This window comes from Eleutherodactylus coqui, chromosome 7 (assembly GCF_035609145.1).
Source record: "Eleutherodactylus coqui strain aEleCoq1 chromosome 7, aEleCoq1.hap1, whole genome shotgun sequence".
Lineage (NCBI taxonomy): Eukaryota > Metazoa > Chordata > Amphibia > Anura > Eleutherodactylidae > Eleutherodactylus > Eleutherodactylus coqui.
Window position 1 is genome coordinate 97,269,062 of NC_089843.1, and position 14,718 is coordinate 97,283,779.

Here is a 14,718-nt window from a genome sequence, read left to right on the forward strand (position 1 = left end):
AACCTTGAGTGACATCCTGCAGCCCATAGCTTGGTATTTCTTCACCATTGTTTCTACCAACTCCACATAGTTGTTTGCTTTGTGATTTCCTAAGAACCTCTGAACCACGGCAACAAAACTCTCCCAAGCTGCTTTCTGTAGTTCTGTGAGCATGTCAGGAAATGTTGGACATTTTATGATCTTCTCGATTTGTCGTCCCACAAAGATGCCAGCTTTTACCTTGGCCTCAGTCAGCTTTGGGAAGAAGTTTAGTTGATGTTTCATTGCTGTAGATTCTTTATCTAGAGCTGTGGCAAACTGTTTCACAAGGTCGAGTTTTATGTGAAGAGGCGGCATCAGAATCAACTTTGGATCTACTAGGGGTTCCCACTTGATGTTGCTTCGTCCGACAGTGAAGTCAATATGTTCAGGCTAGTCTCGTCGGTAGCAGGCAAACTTTGTGAAACCACCTTGAAGACCCATTAGGAAAGCAACTATCTTGAAGTTTTCAATTACCTCTCAATCATACTGATCGTACTTCAGAACTTGCAACAGGTGTTTGACTCCTCCTTGAGATGTGCAGAGTGAGCCACTGGAAGGGACTAATGAACAGAACCAGACATTTTCATTAATTTTGAACTGCATGGACATACTCTGCATTGTATAATGACTTTGGCTCATGATTGCAAGTAATTTTTTTTCTCACTGTGTATGTCCTTGAAACATTCAAAATTCAAAATCCTATATAATTATCGATGCCCTGATCACAAAAGCAAACCTTTTTCGGAATGAAAGTTATTTTCCATTATATTTTACAATAAGCTAACAGGAACAAATAAACTTCTTAGAAACAAAAATCACGTTTTTTTTTGTTGCCTAGTGTAATGAGATGTAGAGCCTTTAAGAGTTTGTATGAAATGAAGAAAACTTGGCTGCTATCTTCCAGAAATAGCACTGCTCTTGTTTATGGGTTCTGTGTAGTATTGCAAGTCAACCTCATAGAGCCAAATGAGTCTGAGCTGCAACACCAAACACAGCCTTTGGACAAGTGTGATGCTGTTTCTGGAAAAAAAAAAGCTGTTTTTTAATACCTTTACAGGGGTGTTCAAAGAATTGAAACCCTTACCTAGACCTGTGGTATTGGAAGCTCCACTTCTGACCCAGTTCTGACACCGGGTCACATGGTATGGACTCACTCTGTACCCATCACTTAATTACAGGGCCTTGCTCTTTCGCTTATCTTAATAACTAAGCCGGCCCCATTCTTTGTCATAGCCAGTGCAGAGACAAAAAAGGAGGCTGGGTTAGTTATTAAAATGAGCTAAACAGACAGCACCCTACTGCAATCACATGACAGGCACAAATTGAGTTCATGCGACGTGACCTGGTGCCAGAAGTGGGCCAGAAGTGAAGGTTCAGACACCACAGACCTGCTTAAGAATTTTGCTTTCCTGGCCAACGGTTTAAACCAGAAAGCTTTGGGTGGATAGAAGCAGTGGTTGCACTAAGCTAGAAAAGTACTGCTAGATATTTAATTATAGAAATGTACAATATGAGAGAATATAACAAATAACATAAAATATTGAAATACAATGTATGCAAAAATAGCTTTTTAAAGGGAATGTGTCATCAGGATTTTACATCTCAAACTGCCGACACTGCTTATATATCACAGACATGTCCTTGTATAAAATAGAATCTAGATTGTGAGGCTAAAAGCTTACCTTTAGAATTGATGCCCTCTATGCAATCATAAGTGGCAATGCTACAGCGTTTCCCCTTACAGAGTGTGGCTTGCAGCCACTGTTACAGGCAGCCAAAGGTCCCAAACCCTTTGATTTGGGACTTGGCCAAGAGGGAGATGAGGTGCAGAACTGTGGACAGCGCTTGCTATCACCAGTAAGAGGCGCCTCCCCTGGCCTGCAATACTGATACAGGTCCCGGCTAATTGCCACTACACTGGCAGGGGACGGGGGTGGGTGAGAGGGTGTAGGGTGCCATATTTCTGAAGCCTCTCTAGGAGGCTGTGAAGGGTTCCCGCCCCCATGGTGATGCAGGTGGCCACACACGACTAGTGTGTCAAAGCCCACAAGAATGCCCCCCCTGTAGTGGAGAATAGAAGGCTAAGCCTGGCCCCAATCCTGTGCGCAGGAATAGTTTTGGCAGGCAGCCAGGGACCATATAAGGTTGAGAAGATGCGTCACAGTGCTGGATGCAGCAGGAGAGCGATACAGATGCAGCAGGACAACAGCATCAGAGGCCGTTCATTAGCCAGAGATAGTCCAAAGGGCCCTGAAGTCCTGGAGCTCAAAAATGAGAGACCAACCAGACCCTTGGGGTGAAGCACCCTACTGCACAGTGCCTGACACCTCAGCTGTGAAGAATTACAAAGGATGCTGCAGGTATATCAGGAAAGTATGAATGGACTTCAAGCCCCCAGTACTGCATAGGATTAAATTCCTGGCCAGGGTGGGGGATAGAATCTCATGGGACAGTGACATTATAAGCGTAATAATTGCCCCATTGTATGGGTTAATGCAAGGCCTTGCTGGGTGATAGTTGCGTGATCCAGTTATGATGTAATGTATGTGATGTAATGTTTATAATAAGCGGATGTGAAATGGCGCAGTGAGCCACATGACATAGAGTAGAGCAGTATCGAGGATTTAAGTAATGTGAGGCGGGAACTGAACCACCTTTATTGTGTGATGATTTCTGGATAAGAAGTAACGTCTATGACATGGGACACGTTCTGTGTGTAAGGATGTTGCTCCTAAGGAGCATTTAAGGTTGGGGCCTACAGTCACGGATGATGCATGGAGCGGTTTTATGGCAGATAAAAGTAGCTGCAAAAGATGCTGATAATTATGTAGTGTCATGTGCCTTACCGCTGCGAGGAACAAGTGGAGGAGAGAGATGTACTGAAGATGTATATGTCAGTAAAGGATGCTGAGTAACGAGAGTATATTTTGTGTCGTAGTAGATTTTTGGAGTACTGTATCTTTAAGGTCCATGGGCGCATTTGATTTGTGGAACCCACAAGGGACATCCGCAAATCAAGCCGCAGGAGATTAAAAAAATAATTGCACTGCGTATGCTTCTGGCACGTTGCCAGCGTGTCCAGACGCATCCGCCATGCTGAAGAAAGAAGATCCGGCCGGCACGGAGGAGACCCGCGCTGGATCTGGACAGATAAAATGTATTTTCCTGTCCATGTCTGCGGGTACGCACGGATTCCGCTGCGGGATTCAGCAGTGCAATCCGTGCGTGCAAGTGGACATTGGGCCTAAGAGGGATTCATGCCATTATTTATTATGCAAAATTAAAGTGTCTTGAACCCTCCTATGGAGTGTAAATATGCTTATACGGTTTGTGTTCAGTAAAGGTTATTTTGTAAAAAAAAAAATATGTGCCATCTCTGCTTCCATCTGTCAGCTGCTGCACCATCCTGAACCTTCGTCGCACTACAACACAATTCCCTATTTGAGTCATGCGGATGGGCTGCTGGAGCTCCAAATCACTGCGCCTTATCTTTCTACAACCCCTCTCTGCCGAATAGTCAACTCTCTGGCCACTGACATCAGTGCAAGTCCATCAAATCCCTTTCTCGGAGCATAAGCAATGTGCCAGTGAAGTTGAGGTATACGCACCTTGACCCACTGGCATGAGTGTTTGGGTCTGTGCCGAGGGCAGTAGGATGCACAGCTTAAGTGTGGGGTTTCACTATGACTTTTGCTGACATTTGGTGAAGAGGGTGTGTTGAAAAAAAAAAAAAAAAGTGACACAGTGACTCAGAGCTCAATCAGCCTGCCCCCATGAATCAAAAGAGGGCATTTGCATAGAGGGTGCCAAGTTATAAAAGTAAGTTTTCATACCAAGACAAGTCTTTGATATGTAAATGTAATTATAAGCAGTGCTTTGCCAGTTTGAGACGTGAGATCCTGATGACAGGTTCCCTTTATATTACATCAAGATAATGTTCTCCATGATTGTGTATGGATGTGGGTTACTTCACCATTCTCTTCTTTCCATTACTGGTCTTCCCCCAACTCCTTCCTGAAGACCATGAATATCGTTTAGACACTAACTAGTTGAGCCTGAATTCTCTTGTATACAATAACATTCTGTTTCTACAAGCCGTTTTGACTCTTCCATGTTTTTCTGTATCTATTCTGTCTTTACTATGAGCGCTGCCAGGAGATGACCAATCTAATGAAGTATTTTACATCCTTCAGATGGCTTGTGACCTGAGCTGTGTAGCGGAAGGTATCTGCTACCATGGGACATCCTTCCATACTTATGTTCTAGACCCATTACTGCAAACGATACGTGTTTTAAACTTTGTGCTTGTACTGTATTACATTACTGTGGTGCCCCAAGCTTAGCTTGAAAACTTTTGTATTTCTGTTGTTTCTGTTCAAGGGCAAATTTCTGTTCTTTATCACCAGCTTCCCGAAAGATTGATACTGGAGTAATTAGAGCATAAGCATTAGCTTGTGGCTATCATTTTATGACAGCTAATTATAAAATTGTAGCAGTCTTCAATCTAAAAGTCATACGAGCTGTCTGCAAAGAAATGCAATTTGATTTGACAAAATAGTCGCGTCTAAATCTGCATAACACACAGCGTCGTTATATGCTTAATGGCATTTGATGACTGTGAACATGATGCTAATGGGGACTCATTAAATATGACTGCAGAGAACAACCAACTGGCATATGTAGTCTGCCCATTCGCTTCACCACGGACTGATCCTCAAGACACTCCTTTATCAATCCAGTTCAGTTTGTAATTTGTATGATGTATTAGTCAAGAGGTCGGCAGCCTGTGGCTCTCTCTGTATTGTTGTACTGGAGGTCCTAGAACAGTAATGTTGGGTTGGTGGTCAGGACGTTCAGAGAGAGCCACAAGTTGCCTATTCTTGTCGTAGAGCTCACCGGCTATATTCATATTATGTGTAATTGCGGATCTTAGCACAGAGTTGTATTATACATTTTATTTTATTATGTATGTTGTGTAAATATGTGTCACTGTTCTTGTCTGTAGACCTTTCTCACTCTAGTCTCACTTTCCATCCACACTCTCCTGTTGTAGCGTGGCCTCTGGTGATCTTCTGTTCTCACCGCCTCGGCACTATGTACAAACAGTTGTTTATAAAGTTTTCACTCATTTTAACCAGGTGGAAACTCCGACAGCAGGTTTGATGTGGACAAGGGCACTGGAACCATCATTGTTGCAAGACCTCTCGATGCAGAACAGAAATCTAATTACAACTTGACAGTGGAGGCAACAGATGGGACAAGATCTATCAGCACACAGGTAATTGAATTGCTAATGAAGTGTTTAAAAAGAATTTCTTTTGTATGCTTGTGGCTGCAGAACATATTTTGTATACTAAATTAACTTAAAATTGCTTTGCCTGAAATTTTAGCTCATGGCAGCAGCTGGAAGGGTTAATATACAATAGGTAGATATGAGTGTGGAGGAAATGCATCAGTATAGTTTGATTCCTATCAGATACATTAAAGAAGCAATTTAAAGGTAACAAAGCGCAGTGGCCACTGAGGACAGCAACGGTTCAGAAGACTCTTACAAACACATTAACTGTTCACAGCTAAAAGGAATTGGTCTGCACTGGACTTACATCAGCAGCGGCGGATAGAAAACCGCAAAAGCAAATAGTCTAGTAGATTGCCATTTCTAAAATATTTGCTTGCTCTATTTCAAAATATTCAGAGAGTTTAACCATTTTTGTTACGTAACCTAAGATAGGTGTAAATATTTAAGTGATGGGACTTATAGATAACGGGTGCATCCATGTTAAAGAGGTTTTCAAACTCTTCAAAATTGAAGACCTGTCCACAGGATAGGTTATCAGTAACTGATCGACGGGGATCTCCCAGAGACCCTGGCTGATTGGCTATTTGCCAGGTCACTATCGCTGTGTATAGAGCAGGAAGCAGAATACTCCATACATTGTGCAGGGGCCTGGCATGATATTGCAGACACAGTTCCAGTTCACTGCAGTGGGAGTCATGCATGCAATACCATGCTAGGTCTCTGGACCATGTATGGAGCTATCCGCTCTCTGTTCCTTACAGGGTATCAGAAGAATGGGTGGAGACAAAATAAACGCCCACAACCAATGCCCACAACTTGATTGGCTGGGCAGGAGAATGGGTGCCCATCATCTCCCCAGCTGCGGCATCCCATCTCCACTGCTGTTGACCCTGTGACTCTCCCCCCATCATGCTATGTGCGCTCTAGCTGCTGGCGACCCTGTAAGTCACTTTTCTTGCTGCTCTCCCATTATTCCCTTGCCGGCCTCAGCTCTCCCGTGCGCCTTCCATTTCCCATCCCTCCTCCGGCGCTGTCATTCTCCCCCCACCCCCGCCATTCCATCTCCATTGCTGTAACATCATCTCCCCTCCTGGAAGTTGTCGCCTACCGGCTCCGGCACAGTGCGTCCCCCGTGGAGACTCTCTCTGCCAGCCTCCCATCAGCGCTGCAATGTGTCCACCGCTAACAGACTTCCATCCCCTCACCTGTCAGTGGCCCTGGTGCTCTGCCTTTTCCCCTCCCTGCTCCGGCGCAGTCAGTCAACTGCTGTCAGTCTCCTTGCCGGCTGGCCTTGCATAATGGCTGCAAAGAAACTGATAGCGCAGGAGCCAGGAAGAGAACAAGGGAGAGCAGCGGAGGGGTGAGTGACACGAGGTGGGAGGGGAGATGATGGGCACCCATTCTCCTGCCCAGCCAATGGAGTTTTAGGTGTTAGTTGTGGGCATGCATTTTGTCTCCACCCTTTCTTCTGGTGGAGACAAGATACACCAGTACCATCAGTGGCCTGATTAAGAACTGATGTAGTTTGGAACATCAGACTTCTGTCAATCAGCTATTGATGACCTATCCTGTGGAAGCAGGCAACTGTTCTGACTTTTATTGTACAGTATGTAAATCCTATTTGAAATGTCAGGAATTTATCAAAAACGCTGTCTCATATGCCAAGCTTCATCTTACTTGCACAGGAGTATAATGCCCCACCCATTAAGTCTCACCCACTTTTCAGAAAAGTTGTGAGTGAAACCTAAAAAGGTTAAAAAGTTGCACATTTTTGCACAAAACAAGTGTGTGCAAAAATTTGCAACTTTTTCCACCACAAGTTGATTGCAACCAAACAGGCTTTTAGATCTTTTGCTGTGACCAACTATTCCACTTTTCATTTGTACTTCTTTCTAAAATCACCACTGTGTTTATATAGCCAGCATTAGATTCAAGATTGGCAAATACATTCAGCATAATTGGATGATGTATCAGAATTAGATTTTTTTTTAAAGATCTGGTATAAATTTTAGATTTTGAGATCCACTATAATTTGCATACTTGTCCTATTGAGCATTGCCTGTAAGACAAGATGGATCCCTGCAAGGAAAACCTTGAGATCCTGAAAAAACAAGACATGATGTCTTATAGCATCATTCATAATTCTCTAAAATAAGCATCATTTTAGTTTTAGTGTGAGTGATCTGGTGCTAAACTCTTTGCTGCCGGCAATCAAGGGCTGTCAACAAAATACAAGCTGCTATCATTTCCATCATATATAGCAACAGCTTATTTGTAGTTACATACAAATAGTAAAGGGTGATTAAAACAGCTGCCTGTATTTAACACGGGGCCCCTACTAAGCATTGCCAAAATATTTAAACTTATTGCAACTTATGAAGTTATTATTTAATGGGTCACCCACTTTAAAGTGGCTACATTTCTGATCTGTAGGACGTGACTGCTGGGACCCCACCATAACCCCAGTGTGGTGTGCACTGTCCATATTCCAGCCCAGGAGTGGTTAGAGATTTAAGTATAATAAACTTGCAAAATTCAATTGTTAGATTTCTCTGATCGGCTCCCATTTTGTTTGGGGGTCACTAGATCTCCAGGACTTTGCTGACATTTACATCTGGAGCCTCCCACACTGATCTAGTGCAAAATCCCAGATGAAATAGTCCAGCATGCCGCACTATTTTGTCTTGGAAAAAGCGGAGCCACATGGTGGAAGCCCGATGGACCCCATTATAGTCAATGGGGTCCATTGGGCACTATTTGTTTCCATCCTGCGTCAGATCCGTCCCCAGCTGGTATTTCGTCTTCCTGTTTCCATGAAGTAACAAGAAATAGAATGGAGAACGCAGATGCAAACTAAGCCTTAGAGATCTGGTCATTTCCAAACAAAAATCTAAATGGACATGGTGAGTGGATCGACATCAGGCTTCAGCAGCCTTGCCGTGGATTTAAATAAGACTGTAATACTCATGGAACCTATGTTCTCCCTGCTTTGAATATGGCTGTCTACTGGGATAGAGCATGACGCCCTGTATAATAAAAAGCAAACAAAATATAATTAAACAATTGTATCAATTTACTAATTTCCTTGACTGTACTAATGGTGGTAAATCAGCAAAGTAAAGAATGAGGGTAAAACTTTTTTGGACTGGCAGTGTGCCCCCTGTGTAAATCAAAGTTTGTCAATGATTAAGTGAAACATTTCTTTCTGGATCCATTTTTGTAGCCGGCCTGTAACCTTTTGATTTGATTTAATGCGAGTACACTTTAGTGATTTGACATCTCTCAATGCTTTTAGCTTTTTTTGCTTGCTAGACTTCATCCTCCTTTTCCTTTAATTCACGTCTATCTCTGCATGCTTGCTGCAGCCCATGGAGGAATGCCTGTACTGGCCTAGCCATCCCTAGCTGAATTTAACATTTCTGCCATGGTGTCCAAAACAATAGCACATCTTTTGAAACATTGCTGTGCTGGGCTGTATAATCCCCAGTTAGTTTTTCCTTAGCATTTTGAGTTATTTGTACAAACCTCTGAAGAGCAGAATGGAAGCTGAGACTCACTGAATATAGAAGGGCATGCAGGGTCACTGGAATGGTTTTCAGTAGAGAAGGGGAAATACTCGGCTCTCTTGCTAAATCTACAGTTTGTATTATAAATTAAATATGTTGCTGCCCACAGAATATAATTGCAATCTTGCTTGTTGGAACAGATTGACTACCTGACTACCTATACTTGTATGCTTTAAAACACCTAATCACTCTAGCCCCAACTTCCTTTCATATTCGGAGACTAGTGTATAAGTAATTGAACAAATGTCCTTTTTCTATGCAGCACGGACTATAAACCTTTTAAAAGGGATGGCAGGAGGGAGAATTTTCCTAAAGTGAAAGGCCGGCTGGACACGGGCAGATTTGCATTGCGGAATCCAGAGCGAGCGTCCGCCTACGGATTCCACAGCAAATACCGCCTATAGCATGCAAACCGCTTTTTCCTCTACACAAGTGGAAAGCAATTGGGATTTTCCACTCGCAGGGGAAAATTCACAGCATGCTCTATTCTGGTGCGGATTCTGCACAGACGGCTTCCATTGAAGTCAATGGAAGCCGTCCGACCCACGGCCCTTCCGCAATGACATCGGGTAAAGGTTATGGATTCTGCATCGTTGCCTAGCAATGATGCAGGAAAAAACAGGATTTAACAAAAAAACTTGGACTGCACATGTCCAACGGTTGGCCGTTCCGACGATCCGCAGTACAGCAAGCCAAGAAGAAAAGCAAGTACACGCAGATGCCAGCTGGGCACAGAGTTGGATTCCACTGTGGGCTTCCTTATGCGGAATCTGACCTGGTCGTGTGCAGCTGGCCAAAGAAAAGGAAGACCCTGGACGGTTCTTTAAACTTTGTATGCATAACAATTATAGGAAGCAAATATGCTAAAGAGGGTTGAATTGGATTATTATGTTTTTAGAGTTGTCCATTTTACAGTAAAACCTCTCCAAAAGACCACCTCTTTGAGTAGACGAACCTCTTATCCAAATCAGATATTCTGTGAACAATTTTCAGTTTCAGCTTGCATACTGACCATCTATCCTCTGTGTAAAGTCTACCCTCCAGAAGACCACTTTGACTACAGTATAATGGGGTCCGTTCGGCCCCGGTCATCCTGCCTGGCCTTCTCTGCTGCCTACTTGTCCACCTCTGCACACTGCATCAAGTGACAGCTGTAAATGCAATATTCCCGCTCTCACTTGCTATAACTGTGGTTCTATTGTAGATACAGCAATGCTTGCTGTGGCTGTAGGCATGATAGGACTTGAGCTACAAGCGTTTGAAGTAAAACAAGCTCTGTTCATGTAAAAATATAATGTCCTTTTTTCCTGTTGAGCAAACAGCGCTCAGGGTAATTAGTAGGGGAGTTAAGAGACCTTGAATTTATGTATCCATTTTTCATTTTTGTTGATAAACTCTCCTTTTAACCCAAACATTTGTGAATTTTAACATAATCTAATCAACAAAAACAAATAACTTTTGAAAGGAATCTTTTTAGCACTTGTTCGACCAACCACATGGTTGCTCCCATCATAGTGGTCTCAATGTTTTTTTAATGAGGTAATTAGATTGGCTCGTGCATGTATAATTGTTCTTGAAACAATGTCTGATAAAATGCCTTAGTGTGGTTGCTTACTAAATATGGATTGTCACGCTGTTGTTCTTTCTAAAACTTTGTGGATTTATGTCATAAATGAGCTACAGATCCCCGGTTCACCCACACTGAGCTCATGGTTTAAACTGTTGAATAATCATAGGGATTTACCCAATCAAGAATTCCGAGAATGTGCTCTGTGTTTGCAAATCTTAATTAACACACATTCCTCTAAGTAACCGGACTGTGCTACATGCTGCAGTAAGTTCCAGTGCTAGGAGCTGGAGAACTGCTTACATATTCAGTTTTTATATCAATCGGCTGTACAACACCTCCAAGGTCAAGGTTGGAATAGCATTGAAGAAGGACACACACAAATTATTCTGCAAATTCTGCTTATTTTGACTAATTCTACATCCACATTTCCCATGCTGGGTAAATTATTGCATTTTTTGTTCCCTAAGGTAGGATGTGTTTTTCATAGACTAATACACACTTTGGGACTGTTTTACTTTCCACAATTATATAGTGTTAATTTTATGCGATCAAAGCCAAGTATCTGTATGTTGAAATATGCCTGAGTACGTAAAACAGGCGTGGAACTTGCATCCTCTCATGCTCCCATCAGGTTAAGTGCATTTAATAAGTCATGAGAAAAGAAGATACCTTGTTGATACTGTCAGTCTAAAGGGAATAAGGAAGGTTTTATGACAAGGAAGAACATTCTCTATATCTGCAGAATGTCAGTTTTCTCTCAATTGTGACGCTGAGTTGGCAGACTACATTGATAAATAATTTGTGTAATTTCGATGCTCGGGACAGTTTCCAGGTTTATGATGTCATAGTCTACAAGAGGAGTGAAGCTTGGTGAGGCACCGTTTCAAGACATGTCATCCCTGCCTGTTCATTACTGATTATGCTGATAATTTGCTGATTGCAAATAATGACAGTTAATACTGGACTGTAAAAGTTGATAGACAACTAAATTCATAGATTTTGGAATGATAAAAATGTCCAGCAGTAACAAGTTCACAAAAATTAGGGGTGATAATACAAATAGTAGTGTAGTTACTATGGCAGAGGTGGTGATGGAGGAAGTGGATAGGCAGTGGTGGTGATGGAGGAAGTGGATAGGCAGTGGTGGTGATGGAGGAAGTGGATAGGCAGTGGTGGTGATGCCAACTGTGAGATCGAGCAGTGGATATTTGGTATGCAGATATAACTTATTTGGCTGACTTGAGTAAAAACCCGTAACAAGTGGTCCCCACATTTCTGCTCTCAGAGAGCTGATAGCACATATGAGCAAGTGGGTTTCCCTTAAGTGCAGGACTTAATGTGCTTATACATATTAAAATTGATGCAAATGTATGATTTAAACAAAACCAAATGTTTGCCAAGTGAAATTTAAGGAGTTGTCCCAAAAAATAACATTATCCCTGTGGAGCGCTACAACATTGCAGGATTTACGTTGATCCAGGGATTATTCTAACTGCCATTATGGAATCGAGAACAAATTGGTATCTGCCTCATTGTTTTTTTTGCTTTCCTCTGGATCAATGAGGAAGGGGGTGAAAACAGGCTTAACTGGTTGGACACTTGTCTTTTTTCAGCCTTGCATACTATGTTACTATGCACAGGATACTGGATAATTATCTGATTGATGGGGATTCAATAGCTGAAACCTCCACTGATCACAAGAAAAGAGGCCCCGAAGCTCCCTCAGTGGATGGAGCAGTGGTCATGCATGTGTACTGCTACTCAGTTCCATCCAATGGGATTTTGGGATATAGCCAAATTCAAGCAGTCAGCCATCTTCAACAGTCCCATTAATATGTACGCAGCGGCAGTGTGCATGTGTAACTACTGCTCTGTTCATTTAAGGACCTTCGGGCCAATTTGAAGGACTGTAACGGCCCATGTATACTAAAATGCAAATGGCTGCATTGATGAAACAATCATTCACCAGTCAATAATTCATTAAACCATCTGTCTAACTTACGAGTATGGCCATCTATAAATGAACACTCACACTACTGGAGGCAGTGATGAGAGAACCATCTAAAGTTCCACATTATATTATGGACTTTTTATGTGTTTATGCCTTACTGGATAATATTTAAGAACAGTGTATGATACCGGACTGCCAGGAATTGGAAGTGGGCAACCTCCTCAGATTGGCTAGACCGTTCTTACACTGTTGTACAATGAGTATTGATAACCCTGTTCAGGGTCTAGGAGGGAAAAGTGCTATAAACCTTATGTTTTTTCACATTTTAATCAAATAATGTTGTTCTGTAAAAAAGGCAGCTGGGTTCATCCCAACAAGAATCTATGTTGTCATTTATTTTAGTAAGAACTAGTCTTGTAGTCTAACACCCATCTTGTCATGCAAGTTCTTTTATTGACTTGAATGACTTCTAGCTTAAGCCGGACACAGACATGCTCTAATTTTTGGCCGAATGTACCTATTCCCCCGTTAACATTATTATTTGGCTAGAATGAATATGATTGTTACTTCTAGGGAGGGAGCAAGATAAGTGGCTGCCAAACACTTCTGGCCCAGCTTATCTCAGGGGAACCAATAGAATTGGATAGGAAATATCTTGTCCGGTATATTTTCCCTTGGCATCAGACATCACAGGAGGATCTTGACAGCCCCACAGGTATTCTGCCAACAAATATTGAATCTCTATGGGCAGCTTGTCATTCGGTTAAGTGTGCCTAGCTACGTTACAAGTTTCTTCTGTAAGAGACAAATAAGTGCATGTAAGTTGTTATGGTGGCATTCACACACATAGTATAAATGATTATATGCCAGAGCTGGAATAACTATTGTTACAGAGGGAAGTCATTTTTTTGAAGCACACAGCAGGGAGCCACTTTGAAAACACAATAGCTAACTTGCATTCTGTTTAGTAACAATAGAACCTAAAATGTCAAATATCTTCAGATCTTAAAGGACTATTACATCTAAAATATAATGGCCTCATAAAAAAGACAAATAACTAATATCCATAGAGAATATATAAACCATATCTAAGACTGATGTGGAATGGCTTTAGAATTCCATTATGGGCAGCATGGTTACTCGGTGTTTAGTACTGTTGTCTTTAGAGGTGTAACTAAAGGGGTGATGCGGGGTCTTGAGGGGGTCCAGCAGTCACTCTGACACATAAGGAAATATCAGGATTTATTAACTATGCTGTGACTTGGGCTCTGTTGACATCCGTGTAACAGCTTTCCATTTTCTTGTTCCATCATGAGAACAGGACAATGGAATCCCTGCTGGGATAATGGAAGCGCACGGTGCTTGACGGACCCAGTTGACCAAAAAAGGGTCAGTGCGGCTTTCATCATGCACTCTAGCATTTTGGGACAGATCTGCGCTCCAAAGCTTTGAAAGATTATCGTTCAAAATATTGTTGGATCATGCAGATTTGAATGATAATCATCCAGGGACGATTGAACAATGCACAAGAATTCATCCACTTCACATTCGTCATTCATTTTATGCAGGCATAAAAATAATCGTTCGCTCATTTGCACGTCGTTACATGCGCACAGCCATCATTTACTCATTCATATTCACAGTTACAGTAAATGTGAACAGCTGAACGATTTGCAAACACAATTCCGCACGAAATTGCGAATAATGTATCTGCCTGCATAAACAGGCTGCATGACCAAATGAGCGAGTGATCCTTAGGGACCATGCAGGCCACATTTATAGTCCCCGTCCCTGAGTGCCCACTTATAGTCTTACATCACTAGGAATCCCATTTTTGAGGATTCAGATGGAACCTCAGCTAGAAGTATGTATTTCCCTTAGACAAACTGAGACAATTAAAGGAGATGTCCCACACCGAAACGGGTTTTTTTTTTTTTAAACCCCCCCCCCCCCCGTTCGGCGCGAGACAACCCCGATGCAGGGGTTAAAAAAACCACCCGCACAGCGCTTACCTGAATCCCGGCGGTCCGGCGTCTTCATACTCACCTGCTGAAGATGGCCGCCGGGATCCTCTGTCTTCGTGGACCGCAGCTCTTCTGTGCGGTCCACTGCCGATTCCAGCCTCCTGATTGGCTGGAATCGGCACGTGACGGGGCGGAGCTACACGGAGCCGCTCTCTGGCACGAGCGGCTCCATAGAAGACTGCTGAAGACCCGGACTGCGCAAGCGCGGCTAATTTGGCCATCGGAGGCCAAAAATTAGTCGGCACCATGGAGACGAGGACGCTAGCAACGGAGCAGGTAAGTAAAAA

At 42.7% G+C, this 14,718-nt stretch overlaps 1 protein-coding gene across 6 annotated transcripts in view; it reads left to right on the top strand.

Moving 5' to 3' along the window:
• The window catches only part of FAT1 (FAT atypical cadherin 1), a 235,408-nt gene that overhangs the window by 147,443 nt on the left and 73,247 nt on the right, over positions 1–14,718 (top strand). For all 6 annotated transcript variants that reach the window (XM_066573420.1, XM_066573418.1, XM_066573422.1 and 3 more), the window contains exon 7: positions 5,160–5,299. In XM_066573420.1, the coding sequence (XP_066429517.1) occupies positions 5,160–5,299 (140 nt within the window). The remainder of the gene's footprint in view (positions 1–5,159; positions 5,300–14,718) is intronic.